The sequence below is a fragment of the Arachis hypogaea genome, chromosome 3 (genome assembly GCF_003086295.3).
Source record: "Arachis hypogaea cultivar Tifrunner chromosome 3, arahy.Tifrunner.gnm2.J5K5, whole genome shotgun sequence".
Classification (NCBI taxonomy): Eukaryota; Viridiplantae; Streptophyta; class Magnoliopsida; order Fabales; family Fabaceae; genus Arachis; species Arachis hypogaea.
Window position 1 is genome coordinate 13656081 of NC_092038.1, and position 24641 is coordinate 13680721.

General features: G+C 34.2%; 1 protein-coding gene and 1 non-coding gene across 2 annotated transcripts; one reads left to right on the forward strand and one right to left on the reverse strand.

Moving 5' to 3' along the window:
- The first annotated feature begins 6015 nt into the window (after positions 1-6015).
- On the forward strand, positions 6016-9247 carry LOC112773159 (uncharacterized). Its single transcript, XM_025818224.3, has 3 exons — positions 6016-6790; positions 7048-8053; positions 8572-9247. Exons 1-3 carry the CDS (start codon positions 6419-6421, stop codon positions 8790-8792), a joined length of 1599 nt encoding a protein of 532 aa, XP_025674009.1. The 5' UTR covers positions 6016-6418; the 3' UTR covers positions 8793-9247.
- A 2740-nt stretch (positions 9248-11987) lies between these two features.
- Positions 11988-12061, reverse strand: TRNAN-GUU (transfer RNA asparagine (anticodon GUU)). Its single transcript has one exon. It is a non-coding gene; the product is annotated as a tRNA-Asn (tRNA).
- Between the last annotated feature and the right edge of the window lie 12580 nt (positions 12062-24641).

Here is a 24641-nt window from a genome sequence, read left to right on the forward strand (position 1 = left end):
CATGAAAGTATTGAAGAGCTTCGAAGCAAGAAAAGAAAAACTCAAGAACAATATGCCGAAAGTTATAACTAAGATACTAATGTACTAATCCATATTGTGTTTATGAATTGTTATCCATATTGTGTTTAACTAAGATACTAATGTACTAGTACTAAGTACTAACTACTTTCATGTTTATCTTTGTATTAGTTATATTTAGACTTTGAAACTTGGTTGTCTTTAAAATGTTGGTGAAGAACTAACAATATGTATTTTGAATTTATTAAGTTTATGACTATTTTTATTATTTTATATTTTTTATTCATGTGAAACCGGTTTTACCGGTTCAACCAACAGTTTATCGGTTGAACCAATAAACCAGTGAACCAGTAACCTGACCGGTTCGATCACCGGTCTGGTTCTTACAACTATGCTCTTAGTTGTTGCTCTTGTAATTGGACCAATTGGCATATGACAGTTCTCAATTTGTCCCACAAGGCTCGTATCAGAGGAAGAATGAAGTCGGGCTCATCAATAGAGGCTTTTAACAACTTCATTAATGATGGTAATTTGGTGGACTTGGGTTTCGAAGGGAAAAAAATTCACTTGGTGCAATAGACAATATGATGAGAACCTAATTAGGGAACGATTGGATAGATGCCTCACTTCACATTATTTCAGAGCAAATTACCCACGAGCAACACTCCTTCATTTGGATGATACAGGTTCTGACCATTGTCCTTTGATTCTACTAGCAGACAGGGAGGAGCACAAGGCAAAAAGAAGATTTCGATTTCAGGAAAGATGGTGTGACAGTGAAAAAGTTCTTAATATGGTGAAAGAAGCATGGATGACTAAATTTAATGGCTCTTTAATGTTCAAACTATTCTCTAAATTGAAAAGATATAGGCATGTTTTGGTAGAATGGCAGAAGTCCGGCTCTAGCAATTCACAAAAGCTAATCTCTAATTTGAAAAATTGCTTGGAGTTGGAAAAATGAAAGGGACAGAGGCAACAAGATCAATTATTTTACAGCTGGAGGAAGAATTAGATGAAGCTTACTTATAGGAGGAGAGGTATTGGAAGGAAAAATCTAGAATTCAATGGTTGAAATGGGGCGACCAAAACATAAAATTTTTTCACGCTAAATTCCAAAGTAGAAATCAGAAAAACAAGATTTTCAGACTACAAGACAACTCGGGTAATTTTAGCATAGATCCTGGAGGCATTGACCGAATTACCACTGAGTACTTTAAGGAGTTGTTCACTTCCTTTAACCCCAATACTTCTTTGGCAGAACTGCAATCTTTGGAGAGAAAAATTGATTATGATACTAATCGAATACTTACTAGAAGTGTTTCGAAGGAAAAGATCAAGAAAGCTACATTCTCCATTAATCCTTTCGCAGCCCCAGGAGATGATGGATTCACTGCAAAATTTTATCAACATTACTGGGGGATTGTTAAGGGTGATCTATGTAGTGTTGTTAAGAGCTTTTTCTCTGGAGGTCGAATGTTAAGGGCATTCAATCACACTAATATTTGCCTAATTCTGAAGGTGCAAGGCATAGAAACCATGAGCCAGGTCTGCCCCATTAGCCTCAACACTGTCCTCTATAAAATTATATTCAAAATTCTTGTCCACAGGATGCAGGATATTTTGGATAAAATCATAAGTGCTAACCAGAGTACATTTATTAAAGGTTGTCTGATCAGTGATAATATATTAATAGCTCATGAGCTTATGCATTTTTTGAAAAACAAGAACCATGGTGATCATGAGATGGTAGTAAAGCTTGACATGAGCAAGGCTTACGATCAGATTGAATGGTGTTTTGTTTGGGAAGTCATGGAGAAGTTGGCCTTTTGCTCTAAATGGATTGACAGACCAAGGAATGTGTTATCACTGTGTCATATTCTGTTACTGTGGATGGTCAACCTCATGGTTACTTTAAACCATGCAGGAGATTGAGGCAAGACAATCCCCTTTACCCTTTCTTTTCATTCTTTGTGCAGAAGGGACTTTCCATATGCTCCATAGAGGAGAACAGAAGAGAGAGATCTTAGGTCTATGACTCAATAGTAGATGTCCTACGATTAGTCATTTATTCTTTACAGATGACTCTCTTGTTTTGCAAAGCTAATGAGTAGAAATGCCCGAGATTGCTAAAGATTTTGGAAGACTATAGAAAAGTTAGTTGGCAACTCATTAACTTCTCGAAGTCTTCAGTATTCTGTAGCAAAATACCCCAACACAGACAAGAGATGCCCTAGCTGAATCTCTTCAAATTCTATATGTGGGCAGACAGAATATCTACCTGGGACTTCCAGTAGTTGTACATAGATCTAAGAGGCGGACATTCAATTTTGTTAAAGAAAAAGTGGAAAGGAAGCTGCAAACATGGAAGAGATCTCTTTTATCCATTAGTGGTAGAGAAGTTTTGGTGAAGGCGATAGCTACTGCAATGCCAATCTATACATTGAGCTGCTTTAAGCTCCCTGATTCGCTGCTTGAGGAAATACAAAAGAAGATTATGAGTTTCTGGTGGGGTTAGAGAGGCTCAGAAAAGAGGCTACAGTGGGTGAGATGGGATATAATTTATAGAGAGAAGAAGTATGGGGGGCTAAGTTTTAAGGATCTAGAAATGTTCAATTTAGCTATACTAGCCAAGCAAAGCTGGAGAATTCTTACAAAACTTGAGTCCCTAATAAGCAAAATCTACAAAAGCAGATATTTCAAATATTCTTTTTTTTTCTACAAACCTCAATAGGTTAGCATCCATCATGGGAGGAGAATTCTGGAGGAAGGAATTGAATGGAAGGTAGGAAGAGACAATCAGATTAGGATATTTGAAGACCCATGGCTAAGGAATTTTAATCATATTTCAGACTACCAGCAAAACAATCACAATCCAAACATGGTATGGGTCAATCAGCTCATCAACAGTTTTAGACAGTGACAAGAAAAATTAGTCAAAATCATATTTAGAACCGATATTGCTACTGAGATTCTACAAACATCTATTTCAGAAGATGGAAAAAATGGCATTACCTGAAAGTGGGAACGAAACGGACACTACTCGGTTGCTTTTGGATACCGTACTGCTTTCAAATTTTCTCACCCTCCAATCCAATAGCTTCCATAAGTGTGTAGAGAGAAGAGAGTCTGGAATTGATTGTGGGAACTTTGATGTCCATCAAAGATCAAAATCTTCCTCTGAAAAGCTTTCTACGATAGTCTGTCTGTCCAACACTAATTACACAGTAGAGTGCCTACGATCGCGGACGTCTATCCTATGTGCCAAGAATTAGAAAAAATGGCAAATCATTGCATATTGAACTGTAAGCTTGCAAGAGAAATTTGGAAAAAAGCTGAATTTGAGAATTTTCTCACCTCCAACTGCTCTGAAGAATTCTGGAGATAGTAGACAAAATTTATGGAAATACTAAAAAAAAGATCCAATTGAAAAACAAACACTGCTCTTGCTGCAATTCTCACTTGGAAGAATTGGATAGCACAAAACCTTAAAACTTTTGAAGCCAAGGATCCCTCCACTAACGTGCTATATTCATCCGCTGTGAAACTTCTTGAAGAAGTTGGAAAGAGAAATTATAGTAGATAGGTTCAAATTGTCATGTTTTGATGTTTGTAATGTGTTAATGGGTAATCTTTTCTTTTTATTAGTTGTCCAAATAAGACCCTATTTTTTGTATATTCATTTTTATAAATATAAATGAATATATAATTAACTTTGAAAAAAAAAACAGTAAAGATGATGGTTGCAACCAATCTCCTATTTTACAGTTACTTCGACCTTTAAATTTTTTCAACTAGTTAGCCACAACATTTGCATTTTGTTGGATAAACAGAAAAAGCAATTCCTAACTTTGGTTGTTTTTTTGCTCAAAAATCTTTTGTAGCAAATTCTTTTCTTTATGTTTAATAGGAAAACACCAATGACTAACAAAAAGAATTACAACCATCGAGTTCACTTCACAAATATTCTGTTTGGCATTAATTTTTGAAACCAACAACGATTCACACCAAATCACCTAAATTTATGCACGAAAAATACTCACTTTAAGTCTTAATTTAGTAAAATTTTTACTTTTTAAAAATAACTTATAAAAGATAATTTTTAAAATATAATTTTTTTAAAAATATAATATTTATATTTGGTAAATCAAATTAAAAATAATTTTTAATAAATACAATCAACAATAATTACGTTTGATAAAATAATTTTTAAAATTTAAAAATACTATATAAAAGACATAAATTTAAGCGTTAAATTTAAAAATTAGTTAATATATGAAGTTATATTAGACATTTAAAATTTAAAAAATACAAATCAATTTTAAAAAATTCTACCTTAATTACTTTTAAAAATATCATGATCTTTTACAAATTATAAATACAAACACAGTTTTTTTATTTACCAAATCAAAATAAAGAACTTATACTTTTAAAAAACACAAATATGCACTTCTTCAAAAAAATTTATCAAACCAAACCTAAATATCTTGCTCGACCTACCGTGAAATCAAATGTTATCTTCACCGTGAAAAACACATTCAAATTCTGCCGATCCTTCTTCCTCGAATACATTTTCGTCGCAATTCAATTTGATATATGTTTATCACAATACTTTATTTTTACATATATTATCGATTTTAAAAAATTCTCAAAACATATATATACTCATTACATTGATATATTTATTGATGTCAAAATTTTCTGAAATTTGATAAACTTATTTATCAACATAATATATGACATGATTAGCGATTGAATTGATAAAATTCAACACGCATAAAAGAGTTTTCAACACGATTTAAATTAACAAGAGTTACACCTGATGTAAGTGAAACCCTTATATATGCACACACAAACTAAATTTCCTGCATCTCACTTGAGCTTGAGTCTGATCTCATGTATGTTTCCAAAATTTAAAATGTTTAAGATGGTCGGTAAATATTATCGTTTTTAATCTGTATTTGATAAGTAATAATTTGTACTCATATTTATAAAAATTTTGTATAAATAAGTATATAATTTGTATTTATATTTATCAAAATTTGCATACATAAATTATTACGATTTGTATTTATATTTTTTAAAATTTATACACATAAATTAATAAAATTTATTTATTAAAAATTATTTAATATTTATACTAAAAAATACTAAAATTAATTACTCTAAAATTTTTTCATCTTTTAATAAAAAAGTATAGAAAGACAATGAATTTAATGAATAATAATATAGTTAGTAACCTCTCTTATTCACTTATGATTTCTATATAGATATAGTGTGTTTTTATTTTATTGGACCAATTTTAAAGTTCATTATTCACATTATTTATAAAAGTCATGGCCTATCTAACAAAACCATCTTTTAATATATATATATATATATATATATATATATATATATATATATATATAGAAAAAGTATAGATAAATAATAAAAATATTAAACAATGTGAATAATAGACGTATCAGATGTTCAATTTACTAGATGTGCGAATGGTTATTCTAATATTAAAAAAAATTATTGTCCCCCTAACATTTTCCTACTTAAATTGGATCAATTTTAAATTTCGTTGTTCATATTCTCATAGTCTCATGTACTATCTACTAAGAGAGGCAATCTTCCCTTAAAGTTCGATTTGTTTTTATAAGTTATGTATAAATTTAAATTTAATTTTTTTTATAATTTTTATTTTTTTATATTGTGAAATTAATTTTCGACTTCTCTCCAAATTTTTTTCATACATATTTTTTCGAGTTGATATATATATATATATATATAAAAGAAAATATATATCTAAAAAAGGGATATACATACGCGTTTATGTTCACCCAAAAAAAGGGGGAAAAACGCGTTTATGAATAAAAAAATGGGGTACGTAGAAGATGATAAAGACGCTGATGAACGTAGCAAGAAGCATGCAAATCGGGGCCGAAATTGATGCTCAAACCTCTATTTGTGAAAATTGCCATTTTCTCTTCTCTCTTTCTTCATCCTAAACACTAAAACCAAAACCAAAACCAAACAAACCATTTTCTCCTAAACCCGTTTTCTCTACATGCTTTAGAGTTTCTTTAATTTTCTTCCCATAAAATCCAACCTTGTTTCAAGCCAAAAGAAAAAAAGAGAAGTAAAAAGAGGACAAGCCTTGTTCCTTTTTACCTCTCTCTTAATCCTTTGTCTTTCTCTCATTTTCTTCTCGTTTCTTCTCTCTCCATTTGTCTCTCCTCTCTTTTCATCATTTCTCTCACTTTAATTAGAGAGAGGAGAGAAAACTCCAACCCCATCATCATTTCCATTTACATTCAATTTTTCACAACACAAATCATAATAGTAGACATTTAATTTTCTCTTTTTTTTTTCAATTTATTTTTCTTAAAACAAAAAAAAGGCTGTTTTTCTAAAGATGCCGAGACGAATCAACAACGACAACAACGAAGACGACAACAACAACCGTGAAGATAATTATAACGATGGAGTAGTAGCAAAAGAGGAGAATGGTGGTGAAAAGAGTTTGAGAGGGAAAACAAAGAAAGGGCCATGGACAGTTTCGGAAGATATAATGTTGAGAGAGTATGTGATGAAGTACGGTGAAGGGAATTGGAACTGTGTGCAAAAGAATTCAGGGTTGGCAAGGTGTGGCAAAAGTTGTAGGCTTAGATGGGCCAATCATCTTAGACCTAATTTGAAGAAAGGTTCATTTTCTAAAGAAGAAGAAGATTTAATTGTTCAACTTCATGCCAAACTTGGAAACAAATGGGCTCGAATGGCCGCACAGGTATTTGGAACAATTCTCTTTAAGATTATCTTGAACATTTTTCTTTTCGTTTCTTTTAAATTAAAACACATTGTAACCATTTTCACATCTAATATATTTATTGTTCACATTGTTTAGTAATTTTGTTATCTACCTATACTTTTCTTTTTGTTATATTTTCCTTTTCAAAATTTTGATTTAATTCTTTTATTTTCCTATTATATTTCAAATAACTAAAACTTTATCAATTCCAATTAATCTTTTTTTTTTCCTTTCAGCTACCTGGGAGAACAGATAATGAAATAAAAAACTTTTGGAACACTAGAGTAAAAAGATGCCAAAGAGCTGGGTTGCCACTTTATCCACCACAAGTGTTGCATGAAGCCAATGTATACCATCTACAACAACATCTCAAACCTCAACCTTCTTCTTCTTCATCATCATCTTTCTCATTTTCTCCATTATTTATGTCTTCCTCTAACCACCAAGAAATCAATCAACTAAAGCTAATAGCCCACCCTTCTACAAATCAACAAAACCCACCCCATTCCTCTTGTTTATCAAATAATAATCCACAACCATACCCACAATTCAAGTTTCCAAATGAAAACCCTAATATTACAAATAGTGGAAATTTAGGGTTCCCATTATCTCCTATTTCCATAACTTCCTCTTTGTTTAACCAAAGTTATAATAATGTAAATAATAACTCAAATAATGATTATTATCATTTAGGAAGCTATAACTATGGGTTCCACTCCAACAATAGTGATACTAATAATAATAATGTTAAACTAATGCCAAATTCACCATTTGAAGCACTTCCTCCTTTGATTCAAGGTTCAAATAACAATAATGAAGCCTCTTTAAGCCAATCATCACCACCACTTAGCTCAACAACACCTACTTCATCTCATGCTAGCGGTAATAATGGCTACTTAATAGGAGGAGGAGCTTCAAACATGGCTACAAATGGTGACGGCGGCCGCTCCGGAGTTGCGCCGCTTTCGCCGCCTCAAGAAAATGGTGGTGGTGGCTTGTTGGGTGCAGTTTTGGTAGAAGCTCAAAGTCTTTGTAACAATAATGACAAGTCTAAGAGTGACAATGAGGATTCAACTGCATCACAGGTTTTATCTCATAAAAGAAAATACATGGTAACTACTGAGGAATGTACAAAAGAAGAAGAGACTAATAATGTGGTTGTGGAGTCAGATACCAAAAGCATTGGAAATACCATTAATAAAATACCCAAGGTTGATTTGTACTCTTCTCCATTTTCAACAGGTAAAACTCTTAAATTCTTCCTCTATTAATCATCTTCTTTATGTAAATTTTTTATGATTTGGTCTCTAAAATTAAAATCAAACATTGTTTTATAGCTTTTAAATTTTCTAAAACTATCAATTTAGCTTTTATTTTGTAGGACATTGATGATATGATATATATAAAGTATTGGAAGAATTTTAAGTATTTAAAAGATACTGATACTTTTGTCTTTTTAGACATCAATTTTAATTATAAAAATATATATATAATATATATTAATTAAAATTATTAAAAGACTGATATTTTAGGGCTAGTTGAAAATTTTACCAAAATATAATTTTAGAGACTAAATTAATATCTTTAAAATTTTTAGTACTAAAATAAAACACAATTTAAACATTCAAATTAATGTTTACTAATCCTCTTTATTCTTTTTTACAGTACATCAATGTTAATATTGTGCTTATCTAATAATTAATAAGGACAATGATAAAATAAAAGGATATATATGTGATATTATTATTGTCTATATACAGGGAATAAACAAACAACTGAAGATGAATTGGAGGAAATCAATACCATGGATGATGACTTATTTGGCCTACTTAAAAACTTTCAAGAAATGCCAGTTCCAGATTGGTACCAGAAAAGAGGACAACCATTGGAACTTGAAACTCAACAAGATGCTTCATTGGGCCCCATAGATCAAGCATTTTCAACTCATGACAGTTTTTGGAGAAACATGCCCAAATATTGAATACAATATACATAGCTTCTTACTTTACCAAAAGGTTTTCATTGCATAGAGGGAAGTGGATATCAAATTAAGAGAATGTTGATATGCATGTTAGATGTATAGCATTAGACTTTAGTGTTAATTGATGAGTTCCTGAATTGAACTAGAATAGCATAGTACATATAGGAGAGACAATTAGGTTTGGATTCTTAGAGATTAAGTTAGAAGTAATTTGACTAAATATCACCACCATTGCACAAAAAAGAACTAAGGTGTGGTGTCAAGAGGTGGACTTTGGTCAAGTTCTTCGTTTGTATTTTTAGTATTAGAATCGTGCATTAGAACTATACATGTATAGCGCAAATTAAATTAAAGAGCAAAATAATGCTCTTCAATGTATATTTATGTTATGAACAAATTCTGATATATCTTATGTGATGAATAGAATTTATATATAATATTGGACTAAATTGTAATTGTGATAGTATTTTGTTATAGCCAGCCAACTTTATTATTAATTTATTATACCTTTTTCTTCCCCCGCATAATGTTATTATCATAAGAGAAAATTATGAATTTTAATTAATTATTAGAACATTTTATTAGAAGTAGAATTTTTTGGGTGTAGTGTTGGTGCTTCTAGCTGCACGTCTTCTTTTAAATATGATATTGTAATCAATTATCATTATGTGGGATTTTTTACATAAATTGTTTTTTTACTGAATGGTTATATTTATTGGTGAGGTATTGAATTTTTTTTTATAAATACTAGCGTAATATCTGTTTAGTTAATTTTCTATTAAATAATATTATTTAAATTAAAAGACTGATTAAAGATTAAAAATTAAAGGACAACTAGCATTTTTTTTATTTGTTAAAGTTGAATATTTTAATTTTTTTCTAAGATTATATATTCAAATCAAAATAATCATATAAAATAGTCAATGACAATAATAAAATGATAAAAAATACATATAATGCCTATTTAAAAATAACATAATCCAAAAAATAATCATGATAATATCATTTTAACTAACACAAAATTAAAAAAATAAATATATGAATACATGTCATGGTTGTTCACAAAAAATAATTTATATTTAAATATTATGTATATTTATTTTTATTTATATATTTTTATTAAGTGGTAGACTAAAATATAAATATGTTAAAGAACATTTATTTTGTAAAAAATGATTATAAGAGCAAATAAAAAGGAAATAAAATAATATTTAAATTTGTATAAAATAAAATTTTTTTGCAATTTCTCAAACAAAGAAATAAGAGATGTTACAATACTCCTAAATTATTTGGAATTTTAAAACTCCTATATATTATTAATATTATAAGTATATTAACGCGGTATTTTAAGGGATATTATATTAATGGAACTTTTATTATATATTAATAACATCATTAAATAATTAATGCCAAAAAAATTATACTTTTTTAAAAAGTTAATATTTAAAAAATTAACACTAACTTCAAATTATACTTTTAAATAAAAAACATACAATAATTATAAAATATTAATCTCTCATCTTTATTTATTTATTTATTAAGCAACGTTTTTTTTTCTAATTTTAGTGTTTTATCAGAGTTAATTTTTTTACTAAAATAAAATAAAAAAAACTATTAAAAAAGGTATAAAAGGGGGTCGGTGCCATTTAATTTGCAAACCATCCCACCCTCAATCACTAAGCCAACAAATAAGAGTTGGTTAATAAAAATAAATACTGTCGATAAATTTAAAAATAATAGATTCCATAAATATTAATTTAAATGAGTTAGTTTCTAAAAAAAATAATGTGCTAATTTTAAATAAGCAGTTTTTTTAATTTTTAAATTATGTGATATGTTTATTTACCAGTAAATCAAAACCGTCTATCGTTTTTATTATTTGAAATCGTTCATCTTTTTTATTATTTGAAACATTCTATTTTTAAGAATTTGGTCTAATTTAAATTATTAATATTTTTATTATTTTTATATTTTTATTATTCTCGTTTATTTTTATTTATAAACGAGATGCATTCATAATTATCGTATTTACAATGTAAACAAGATAAATCAATGTGATGTAAATTAATAAATACACTACAAATTACATATTTTGGTAATTAAAATAATTAAATTATTTATTTAAAAAAATCCCTTGGATAACTAATTTTAAAATTATTTAAAAGTGTATCGTAATTTTTTTAAAATTAAATTTGAATTTTAACATTGTAATTTAATTAAACAACAATAATCTTAAAAAGATATTTTCGTCTTTTTAAAATTAATCTTAAATAGTATATTTTTATTTTTTTAATATCTAGGACAAATTTTTAATTTTTAAAGACCATTAATACTAAATAAATATTTTAGACTTTTAAATTTTAACATTACTCTTCAAAAAGAATACTTTTATCTTTTTAAATTTAATATAAATTTTTAATTTTTAAAATAATTGAATAACTCTAATCTTAAAAAAGTACTTTTGTCTTTTTAAAATTTATTACAAATTTGTTTTACTCTTTTTGAAATTAAATTAAAATTTTAGTTACTTTTAAAAGATATTTTAATCTTTTAATATTAATTCTAAAAGAATATTTTTGTCTTTTCATTTTTTAATTTTTTATTTTTTTTATAATTTTATGTAATCTAATATTAATTCCAAATAAAGTAATGTAATTTAATTTGAGAATGGCCCAGATTTTTTTACTGGACCAAAATATGAAAAAGTCTTAGTCCAAATTCATTTGATTTTAGTATACTAGCCCAATATAAAAATAAAAAAACAATAAAATTAAAACAAATAAAATACAACTTTTTTACTATTTTCTTTGTGGAGTTTTGATGCTCCAAAAATTACAAAGAGCATTTAATCGGTTCCCTAGAAACATACAATCTAAAATCAATCCATACATTACCATTCATCATCGATAGATGTCTATTATTATTGAGTAGTCATTCTTCATTCCATTCTACGTTGTATTCAGAATTCAGTTAGGATTTTATGAATTTCATCCAAGAGAGAGGCTAATAGGTGTGATTGAACATTGAAGTCTATTTTTTAATGGGCCCACTGTATTTTTTACTGTAAAAATATGTTATTTTAATTTTTGGGTTTGACTGGTTGGGCTAATTCCAGGGCTAAAAGTTTTAGTTTTTGTTGAGTTTACTTCCAACAAAAAACAAATGAAGTTGAGGAAATGTTTGAATTTAACAAAACGCTAGAAGGAGGGCTTGAACCTCCGACCTTGTGGTTAACAGCCACACGCTCTAACCAACTGAGCTATTCCAGCAATTGCTTTAAAAATATTCCTGTTTTATAAATAACACTTACATATGACTAAGTATAAGATCCATTATCCAGCCTAATTGATATTATATGATACGAATACGATTACCAAGCCACATTATGTTTTATTTTTGTTGATGTTTTGCTTTTATAAGGGTATCAATTGTCCAAGGATTTTATAATACAAGAGACGACACTTATTAATTTGTGCCAAAAGCTTTATTAGTGAGGTTGGAAGTTTGATTTGAACTTGTTTGTTTTGATATGGGATTAATCCGTTTGAATAATTATAAAAAAAAATGTGAAATAAAAGACTTGTATAAAAAAGATATTTTAGGTTTGAGTAATGTTAAGTAATCCATTTTTTAAAATTATTTTAAATTTTAGAATTTAATTTATAAATTTTTAACTTTAAATATTAAAGTTAGCTAACTAAATTAATTCTCTATATTTTTTTTAGGTCATGTTTGAATTTTGTTTTGAGAAAAAAAAAATACAGAGACAAGACCGTATGTTGGTACATTATATTATCTAAACTCTTCCCCAATAAAATACTTTTAATCGTAATGAAAATTTATTATTTGATTAATTTCAAACGAACTAATAAAGATTGTTTGGATGAGTTGGATTTTCGACTCAAATGTAGCTAAATTAATTACGGATTTTTTTTTTCTGATTTTTTTCCTTCCTTTGAGGAAAATAGTTTGGTGGCTGATAAATTGTACAATTACGTAGCTAAAACAAGTTTTTGATATTGCTACACATATAAGCATTTGGAATAACTAAGGTCGTTTAAAAAGTTTTAAAAGTAATTTTTTTGAGTTTTTTATTTATGAAAAATAGTAGTATTAATGTCTAGTACAATTTTTAAAATTAAATTACAGTTTTTTAAAAAATTATTTAAGAGTTTATAGAAAAATTAAAAAAATGATTTCTCTCATAATACTACTATTTTTTATCACATTTCTATAAAATAAGCACTTTTAGAACTAAAAATTCAAATACAAAATAACTTATTTATAAATTACTTTTAATATAGTTATTTATTATTTAAAATTATTTTATTAAAAGAAATTTAATTAAACTCTTTACCAAACTGAATCTAAGTCTAATCAAATTGACTTAATTAATAATTAGTGTAACAAAAATCATTTACACAAAACGCGTATAAATTACACATTTTCTTTTTTTATTATCTCTCTTTCTCCTTTTCTATAAAAAAATTTTAAAATACAAAAATTTTTAGCTGTGAAACAAAATATTTTGGATGCAAAAACAATTTTTTCTTCTATTGCTACAATTTGTTTGGCTTCTCTTTTTTTTTGTGTTTTTGCAATACATTCTTGCGTTTCCCTTCTTTTTTATTTGTTTCTTTTTTAGAGAAAAAAAAGAGAAACAACAAAAAAAAGAAAATAATGATTATAATGCATCGAAGAAAAAAGAAGAGAAATGATTAAAAAAAAAAGACAATAACAAAGGGTATTGTTTCAAAAGTTATCTAAAACTAGGTTGTTTTTAGAACTGAATGTGAGGTCTAAATTCTTTTTTAGCAGCATCCAACATCTGTTCGTGCCGAGGTGCCGCAGCCTGAGTTCTTCGTGGGGAGGTGGGAGGTAGTACCTGTAAGGGACTCCGATACTTAAGTTAGCAAGAGTTTTAAGTAAGTTTTTAATAGATCGGGTTCTAAATATACCTGAAGGTGTCGATGTATTTATAGTAGAATTGATAATCACCTTTTAGAGTAGTTCCACTTTTGATGGTGGATAACCGTTCTCTTTTGTTAAGGAGTTGTTGAGATCCCCCTTCTAGATGAGTGGAAAATATCTTAGGAGTTGGTTACTTATTCGGATAAGTAGGACTAGTCTCTAGTCGCTATGTCCAACCTTTATAAGGTCGGGTGGGTGTGGACCGAGTCTGATTCCTTAATTGGAACTTATTCATTTTGGGTCTGGCAATATTTTTGGGCCAGGGTATGAATAGTGCCCCTTGTCGAGCATTTTAGGATGATTTCTTGTGTGTTAGTGCATCACGTCGAGCACGCCGCCTTCTTAGGGTTAGGTGGGATACTTAACATGTTTTTGCGAACTCGTAGCATCACGTTTTTCTATAGTCATTTACACGTTTCTCTACGGTTACTTTGGTAACCGCGCACATCCTTAATGAAGAGGGGAAAAACTACCTATTTGCCCCTGGTACCTTATAAATACCCCAAACATGTTCTCTTTCTTCTTTTTCGCTTCTTCTGAAACATTTTTTGATCATCACTCTGCTTTTTTCAAGCTTTTCATCTTCTTCGTTGCAACCGTTCTTATTTTCAAGATTTCTCTAATTTGAATTTCTGCTTTCGTTCGAAATTTCTCAAGGGGTTTAGATCGTACGTGCATTTGTTGTTTTTGCGCATTTTTCTGCTACGTATTCCTTTAAGGTTGGTTCTTTTTACTTTTTAAACTTTATTTTTTGTATCTGTGTTTTGGGTGACATGCTTCTGGTACCATCTCTTTTATGTAAGTGATTATAACTTTTTGTTCATATGCTCTTCGTGATTGCTTTGTTGTTTTCCTTTTTCTGAATATTTTATTTCTTTGTTGTGCATTTGAGTAGGGGTTTTGCCTTGTGGTGCCCCCAAATGGTTCTGTTTCTTCCTTCCAAAAATGGTGTCATTTTCATCTTGTAGTGTTGTTGTTTGATGCTTTAGTTCATAAGAGGTTTTAAGAACTTTTGAAGTTCTTTTGTGACTGTTGGAACTAGTTCGACCTCTTGTAGCTTTATCAAAATGGTTTTATTTCTCTTGCCTGACTTGCCGACTTGTAGTGATGATTTTATTTTATTGTATTTGTAGGTATAACTTTATGTCTCACTTAGTAATACTCAACATGTCGTCAAAAGTCCCGTCTGACCTAGATTGGGTAGATATAACCGTACTTTTTTCTCTCCCTATTATTGATCATGAATATGCCGAGACCTTCTGTAGATAGTATAGGTTGCGTAGAGATCAGAAAGATGAAAATAAATATGTGATTGTAGTAGTTGATCCTGAGGAGAGAATCTGTTTTTCCCGACTTGACAAGTCGGAACGCCATTTTATTTACATGTATGAGTGTTTTTTCACCGGGCTAGGGGTGTGCCTTCCTTTTACTGAGTTTGAGTATGAGATTCTTGGTCTTTGTAAAGTTTCCCTTCTCAACTCCATCCCAATTCTTGGAGCTTTCTTAAAATCTATCAGCTGCTTTGCCGTGAACTCGACTTTTCTCTTTCTTCGAAAGTTTTCTTTTATCTTTTCCAGCTTACCAAACTATTCTGGCCCAGCCCAACAGCTGAAGGTCTACCAAGTGGACCTACTCCTCATCCGTACAGCGTAACGCCCTGCACGTGTTTTGCTCTCCTCAACGGATTTTGCTTTCTGGCAGAAGCATCTAAAGGGTTGGGTCTTGGCACGAGGAAGGCCCACCCGAGAAGATAGTAATAAAGGAGAGGGATCTACCGCTCTCCCAAGGTACATCACTACAACCCTAATTAGTCGCCTCATTGTACAGACTCTTACTTTGACATCGGAGTGTCCTTAAAGGTGGCCCCATCCACCGACCATTTGACACCTTAGACACTCAATTCCTCATCTCAGCTCATGCATTCAGGTCCTGATCCTCACTTGCAACGACCTCTCCTCAACCAACTTGACGAACTCACGAACATTGGCGCCATTTATGAGGACCTAACATGAGCTAATTATGGAGGCTTTCTTTCACCCAGAGGACGAGCTAGGAGAGGGTGGGGACAACGAATGCCAAGGGGGTCACCTCATGGGTAGGTGAGGACGGAAACTTCTCGGAGGCACCGACAAACCCCTTCTGGCCAAGATAACTCCCATGACCGGTCCTGAGAAAAGCGTCTGTCCGGGGATACCGATAGCGACAACTCCCGGATCATGCAAGAACTCAGACACAAGGTCCAGAACCTTGACAGGGAGTTGGCGGCATGAGACCGCTACCACCCTGAGCATAGTCGAAACTCCCGTTTGGGCGCAAAGGCTCATCCAAGCCATTCTCGCATCCGGTCCCCGTTGAGGAGATTGAAAGACTGACGACACAATGAGGAAAAGGATTATGGATACGACCAAACTGACGGTCACACCCTCCTCCACTCCCCAGATAAGTCGAAGTTTCGGGATCGCAGGAAAGAGCGGAAAAGGAAATGCCGAGATCCCGTTGTGATCGGCACCATTCCTTTTCACTCCTCCATCCCCGAAGTCTAACTGCCTAAGAATTTTGATAAGTCGATGGACATAACAAGCCAGAATGAATCTGGAAGGCGTGGGAGATGCGATCAGGTGCCACGCTTTCCCTGTAACTCTAGCAGGGTGGCGATCCACTGGTTCAACTCTCTCCTACAAGGGTCTATAACCGTCTTCGCAGACATCTCTCAGAAATTTCTGGCCCAGTTCACTACTCGAATAGCCAAGGCAAAACACCTAATCAATCGCTTAGGGGTAACACAACAGATAGGTGAGCACACTAGAAGGTATCTAGACCATTTCAATGACGAATGCTTAGAGATTGATGGCCTCACGAACTCCGTGGCCAGTTTGTGCCTCACGAACGACCTATTAGGGGTGTTCGCGGTACGGTTTGGTTCGATTTTATAGAGAAAAGTCATCTGATCCAATCAATTAATTAAACTCCGGTTCGGTTTGGTTCGGTTTTTTTATCAAAACCATCCGAACCAAATCAAACCAATTAAAATCGATTTGGTTTGGTTCGATTTATTCAATTTTTCAATTAATTTCAGAAAAAAAAGTTTAAAAATTGCAAGAACCGTTAAAGCCAAGACCGAAGTATAAAAAAATAGTAAAATTGTTATGAAGGCTGTGTGACATTCATGACAAATTAGTGAAACTTATTTAGTAAAAATCAAATTTAATTAATCGTGAAAATGAGTTAAGACTGAGGGCTGAGAGTGGAGCAAAATAGCTAAAAATAGTCTGCAATAATACAATAGAATAACTAAGATAGTCAAAGTTCAACAAATCAAAGGAAACATGGGCATTGTGTAAGTATGAATTTGTACCATTATATTTTATTTGCCCAATCCTTCAAATTATGTATATCATATATTCCCAATTTTTCATTACTCTAAGAATCACAACCCCTTCATCTTTGTGTCGTCAACAGAAGCTTAAAATTTCAACCCACCAAAAAGATAAAACAACCAAATTAAAAGAACCCCATTTACGAATACATATAAAACTGAATACAACAAAAAATGAATTACAAAAGGGAGAGAATTAAGCGATTAGAATTGGCTATATAAAAACAGACACAAGAACAAAAACTACACGTAACAAATAATCAGATTAAAATCAACAAGAACAAAAACAATGAAATTAAACAATCAGAACTATCAACAAATAATCCTAACAAATAATCAGATTAAAATCAACAAAAACAAAAACAATGAAATTAAACAATCAGAGCAATCAGCAAATAATCCTAACAAAAATTAGCAAGTAACAAATGATAAATTAAAAATAGAATTATGACAACAAATTGTGAGAAATAAACTAAATTTTAAAAAATAAAACCCTAAGACAAAAATTTTTAAAACAGAATCATAACAACAAATTATGACAAATAAAAAGGATTTAAAAACAGAATTAAGAAAAAATCAAAAACCCTAAGAGAAGGACAGATGCAGCGATAGAGGCAGAGAAACATGACGGTGGCGGAGAGGCTGGACGTTGTACGATTGGACAGTTGACGAACCGCGATAGAGCACGACAGCACTGAGAAGTGAGAATGGATGGAGGCTGACGAACTGTGACGGAGCACACGCTGCTGCTGGACGGCGTGAGGCTTCGACGGACGGCGACAGAGAGGACTGGGACTAAGAGAGGAGAATGGAGTCTGATACTGCGTGAGAGAGGAGTTTTTGGCTTTCTGGTTTCTGCGGCATGAGTGACTAAATGAGAGAGAGAGTAGTGTATCTGTAAAGTGTTTTAGGGTTAGTTTAGGTTGAGTTGGGTAAAACTAACTTATATAGTTATATGTATTTACCGGTTTGTTTCAGGTTTTTAGTGTTAGAACCAAAAATCGAACCAAACCAAACAAAAAACTGCAAAATTTTATTTTTTCGGTTTTTTTATTTTTGGTTCATTCAGTTATCGGTTTTTATGGTTCGATTGATCGGTTTTGTTCGGATTGGCTTGGTTTTGAACACTCCTACGACCTAGTAAATAAGGACTTCCGAAAACACTTGACTACCAAGCCTATTTGGACAATGCAGGAGATATAGTGCATGGCAAGAGAGTATATAAATGATGATGAGGTCAGCCATGTGGTAGCCACTAACAAACAGCAGCTAGTCCCCCGCCCACTCGCCAGGCTGTCAACCTGGAGAAGCCGAGGGACACCCCGAGAGAAATGGCGTTTGGGATATAGCTCAAGCCTTTTCCCTGGAAAGGCAAGTTCACAAATTACACCCTGTTGACTGCCCCGATAGTGGAAATATTCCTGCAAATCGCGGATAGGGGCATTTTGCCTAAACTAAGGCAGTTGAAGGACTGGACGGGAGGCAATAAGAACCTCTATTGCGACTACCACAACGGATTCAGATATAAGACATAGGATTGATTTGATTTGAAGGATGCCCTGGATTAAGCTATCTGGGAAAGAAAACTAGGTGAGTTTTCGCGGTTCATCCGGGAGCTGAGAAGAAAGGAAAGGGAACATTTCGAGTAAGATCGTGCTCGGGTGGTCAAGCCGAAGCAAGACCCCCCCAGAGAACCTGGATTCAACCCCTATGGTGGTAGTGAATGTAGTATTTGGCAGGGATGTCCCATCAAAGTCAAAGTCTATAGTAAGAAAAGATGATAAGATACTAGCCGTGGCATCTGGTGAGAGGGTTTCTCCCAGAGAGCTCCCTAAAATATCATTTGGCCTGGGAGATCAGTGGTGCGACGACCTCCCAAAAGATTTTCCCATGGTTATCACGGCGAGAATCGGGACAGGCTTGGTCAAGCGGATTTTAATCGACATAGGAGCAGACTCGAACATTATGTTTTGAAACATTTTCGACGCCCTAGGACTGAAGGAAAGTGACCTCAAGGACCACCGTCATGGGTGACAACTACATCAAGCCCGACGGCTCCATCATTCTACCGATCTTTGTGAGTTTCGAAGCAAGTAGAAAATCCGTATTGGTTGCGTTCGTAGTCCTGAGGGACTCTACAATGAATAACGTCATCCTTCGGAGAAGAATAATCAACGACCTACTTACAGTCATTTGTATCAAGCTATTGACAATGAAGTTTGTAGCAGATGACGGGTCTGTAGGGATGATCCGAGGAGACCTGGAGATGGTTGTCGCTCGAGAACGCCAGCTTGTCTTTACGAAAGAGGTCCAAGAAAGTAGCCGGTGTGTTCCTGGCAGACCTGGATGCTAGGATTGATGAGTAGCTAAGGCCCGATCCTCAGGGCGACCTGGAAAGGTTTCGGGTAGGGAAGACAAAAGACAAGTTCACATTCGTGAATTGTAACCTACCATACGAAGTGAAATGACCTATGATCGAAGCCATCTGAGCCAACAAAGACTTATTTGCTTGGACTCCAGCCGACATGCCTGGGATAGACCCAGATTTCATGTTCCACCAGCTGGCTGTGAGACAGGAGGTGCACCCTATCGTGCAGAGGAAGAGGAAAATGTCGTCAAAAAGGGCAAACAAAATAGCCAAGCAAACAACTAGTTTATTGGAAGCCAGTTACATCATGGAACTAGACTACTCTACTTGGATCTTGAATGTAGTTCTCATGAAAAAAGCAAATGAAAAATGGAGAATATGCGTGGACTAGTCGGACCTTAACAAGGGCTATCCAAAGGACTCATTTCGACTCCTCAACATAGATGCCCTAGTGGACACAGCGGCAGAATACAAGTTTTTTAGCTTTATGGACGCTTACTAAGGATACAATTAGATCCTGATGCACCGACTTGATGAGGAGAAGATGGCGTTCATAATGCCAGGGAGAACGTATTGTTACAAGGTCATACCGTTTGTCCTAAAAAATGCGGGGAAAACCTACCAAAGGTTGATGAATAAAGTCTTCAAGGACCACATAGGTAGGTCAGTAGAAGTCTACGTTGATGACATGCTAGTCAAAATGGCTGAGTGGGACAGTCTGGTAGCCGTCCTGTAGGTCATCTGCGACTCCCTTTGTAAACACAATTTGAGGCTGAATCCTTTGAAATGCGCTTTTGCCATGGAAGCAGGGAAATTCTTGGGATTCATGATCACCCAGAGGGCCGGGGGGTAGAAGCTAACCCGGACAAATACGAAGTCATCCTTCGCATGACAAGTTCCTTGTGTGTAAAAGATGTGCAAAGACTTGCAGGGAGGTTGATAGCTTTATCCCGTTTCTTCGGCGCGTCGGACGCTAAAGCATTGCCATTCTTCAACTTCATAAAAAAAAGGAATGGCCTTTGAATGGGGCCCATCTTGCAACGAGGCCTTTAACCATTTTTAGAGGATCTTGTCGGAGCCACCGGTTTTTGGAAAGCCAAAAGAAGGAGAGCCCTTATACCTGTATCTAGTAGTAATAGAAGAAGCTTTGGCTGCCGCTTTAGTACGAGAAGAAGGTAAACAGCAGCAACCCATGTACTTCGTAAGTAAAGAGCTCCAAAGGGTGGAGTCGAGGTACACGAGGCTGGAAAAGGTGGCTTTCGCTTTGTTGGTATCCTCCCAGAGGATAAGGCATTATTTCCAGGAACACCCGATCACGGTGAGAAATGACTAAGCGATAGAGTTGTCTCAGTACGACATGGTAACAGCCTAGGTGAACGGGCGTATCAAACTCAGGATCCATTACTGCAAAGTACTTGAAAAAAACTAGGCAGTTGTGTGGGGATTTTGCAGAAGTGATTGTTCAACATGTCCCTAAGGAGAAAAACACCAAAGCCCGACCTCTTGTTGAAGTTGGCTAGCACTAAGGCCGGAGCGAAAAATCGATCTCTCATTCAGGACCTAGTGAAGGAGCCATCAATAATCCTGTGCTTAACACAAGGCTACCAGGAACCACCTTCCTCGATTGGCCCGATCCAGCGATTCCTGGTAGGAGTTGAATTATCGGGGAATGCGAAAGAAGTGAAGCTCGTGAAAAGGGAAGCCGCCAAATACACGGTGGTTCAGGGCCAACTATACAAGAGAGGGCTCAATCAACCTTTGCTGAAATGCTTGCGACTTGATCAGATGGAGTACGTTTTGAAAGAGGTCCATAAGGGATGTTGTGGGCACCACATCAGAAGGTAGTCCTTATCCTGAAAGCTCGTTAGGGCTGGTTATTATTAGCCTGAAAAGAGTGTCGGGATATGCTCTTAGCTCTTTCTCTTCTAACTCGAGCTTATCGAAGAGGCCGAGCTTTTTTGATCTACCAGAGTTCTGTGGAGGTTTGCATTAGCGAGTATCATTGTAATCACAACGGGATCATCATAGCTGGGTGTCACTCCTTGAGCATCCTCTTTAGTGAATAAGATTGTGGGTAAGTCGGAAACTTCGAATTCTTCCCCGACTTGATAGACTTCTTTCAAATATCTTTTATGAGAAGACTTAGTTACCCCGCCTCCTGCGAAACCTCCAGCTGTCATATGAATATGTCTATTAGGGGTTTGTAGTGGCCGATCTCGTCGACCACTATCTTCCTCGCAACTCTTCTTTTTTCTCGAATTGTCCGACCTTTCTAGAAGGTATCTTTTTCACCGCCCTTCTCTGGCCAGTTTTTCTATCACATTTTTAAGTCATAGCAATCGTTGGTGGAATGTCCATATAACTTGTGATACTCACAGTATTCCGTCTGACTTCCACCTTTCTTGTTCTTGATAGGACAATGAGGTGAAAGTTTTTCGGTATGACAGATCTCCCTGTAGATATCAACAAGGGAAACTCACACAAGAGTATAGTTATCATACCTTCGAGGTTTATCCTGGTTGCACTAATCTTTTTATTTGTTTCTTTCTCCTTATCCCGAGCTTGATAAGAAGGATTTTATCTTGGAGCTGATTCTCTGAGCCAGACATTTTTCTCCTTATTGATATACTTTTCTGTCCGCTCTTATACCTCGTATAAGGAGGTCAAGTGTCACTTTGATATGGATTGAGAAAATGGTCTTTCTTTGAGGCCATTAACTAGCCCATTATTACTTCCTCTTGAGGTAAAATTTGAATTTCCAAGCAAGCTTTGTTCAATCTTTCCATATAAGCTCAGAGAGTTTTCCCGACCTCTTGCTTGACCCTTAGGAGACTTGAATCTTTCTTACAAGATCATTGAAACAGGTCACTGACCTAGGTGGTAAACTATCAAACCACTTCATCGACGTCTTAGTTAATATCGTCAGGAAGGCTTTGCAGCGGGTCGCATCGGACGCATCAGCCAAATACATCCAACTTTTAAAGTTACTGAGATGGTGTCTCGGGTCATTTGTTCTATCATAGAGGTCCATGTTGGGGCTTTTGAAGTTCCTATGAACCCTAGCCCACCTGATCTCTTCTTTGAACGGATCTTCTCCTCCAAAAGGACTTTCCTCTCGATCTGCATGGTTGCTCCGATTTCGAAGGTCAGCTTCTAACTTCAAAAGCTTTTCTTCTGATTCTCTCCTTCGTCGCACCTCTCTTCGCAAGTCTCTTTCAGCTTCTCTTTGTCGCTTTATCTCCTGCTCGAATTGCTCTTGTCGTCCTTGGTGCCCGTGTTTGAGTCCCATATTCTCTGCTGGGTGCGGGAGTTCCTCGTTCTCCGGTGGATGTATCTCTGAGTTGATTCTCCTGGGTTGAGGGTTTTCCGACATTCCATCCCCATTAGGGTCAGTTGCTCTATCTGGTCAAGGGAGTATCATGAGTGATCGGTTGTCATTATGGTACTCTGGTTCATATTCGAAGATTGTATGTCTATCTTCGGGATGATTGCCCACCATGCTTGGGTATAGACTTCTAGATCTCCCATAATGGCACAAATATTCCGAGGGTTACCTGAAATTGGGTTGCTTTTGGGACTGAACATGAGGTCCAGACTCCTTTTGGATAGTGTCTGACTTTTGTTGGTACCGAGGTGCCACCGTTCGAGTTCATCGTGAGGAGGTAGGAGGTGGTACTTACAAGGGACTCTGATACTTAAGTTAGCAATAGTTTTAAGCAGGTTTTTAGTAGATTGGATTTTGAATATACCTGAGGGTGTCATTGTATTTATAGTAGAATTGATAACTACCTTTTAGAGTAGTTCTACTTTTGATGGTGAATAACCATTCCTTTTATTAAGGAGTTGTTGAAATCTCCCTTTTAGATGAGTGAGAGATATCTTAGAAGTTGATTACTTATTCCCTTTATAAGGTCGGGTGGATGTGGACCGAGTCTAATTCTACAATTAAAATTCATTCATTTTGGATCTAACTATATTTTTGGACCAGAATATAAATAAGTATATACAAAGAAAAATAACACATACGTACAAGGTAGTCAAAACTCAAAATCGCGTTTCAACTCGTGGAAACGAACGATTTCACATTTTTGCATCTTCTCTTCGTGTCAGTTTTGCTTCTCGTCCATACCTCACCTGCATCTTGTGGAATCACCGTGCAAAAACAAAGAGCCGTTGGAATCCCCGTTTTGCCGTGATGTTGCATTCAAGATGGAAGAAGCTCTTTTCTTGGCCCTGATTGCAGCCCAATCCAACACAATGGCGCAATCTGAATAGAAGACTATGGAAGATGGGGAGCTGATAAACCACTATTTTATGGTTTATCTTGTGCTTAATTGAGTGGTTTTTATCAATTCTTTACCCACTTATTCATACTATTCGCATGTTTTACGTTTTCCTTCCTGATTTTGTGTTATGATTGAAAACATGCTTCTTTGACCTTTAAATTACTAACTTCAATCCTCTCTTATTACCATTAGATGCCTTGATATGTGTGTTAAGTGTTTTCAGAGATTACAGGACATGAATGACTTGGAGGATGGAAAGGAAGCATGCAAAAGTGGAAGGAATACAAGAAGTTGAAGGAACTGCAAAGCTGTCAGCCTGACCCTCTCGCCCTAAAACGATCATAACTTAAGCTATAGAGGTCTAAATGATGCGGTTCCACTTGCGTTGGAAAGCTAACATCCGGGGATTCGATTTGATATATAATTCCCCATAGTGGCCGTACAGATAGGCAATGCGAACGCGCACTCCACGCGGACGCGTCGCATCTGCGAACTTCAATCCGCGCGGACGCGTGGACGACGCCTCTGCGTCACTTTGCCGCAACCTGTACGGACTAGATTGCACAATCAGTGACTTCTGGGCTGTTTCTGATCCAGTTTTCGGCCCGGAGAACACAGATTAGAGGCTATAAATTGGGGGAATGCATCCATTCATAATTTATGCTTTCATAATTCATAATTTTTAGTTTTAGATGTAGTTTTTAGAGAGAGAGGCTCTCTCCTCTCTCTTAGGATTTAGGATTAGGATTTTTAGAAATTAGGAATTTATCTCATCTTCACATCAGGTTCAATATTCCTTTATTTTGACTTTTCTTCTATTTTGAGATACTTTAATGCTTTTATTTGTA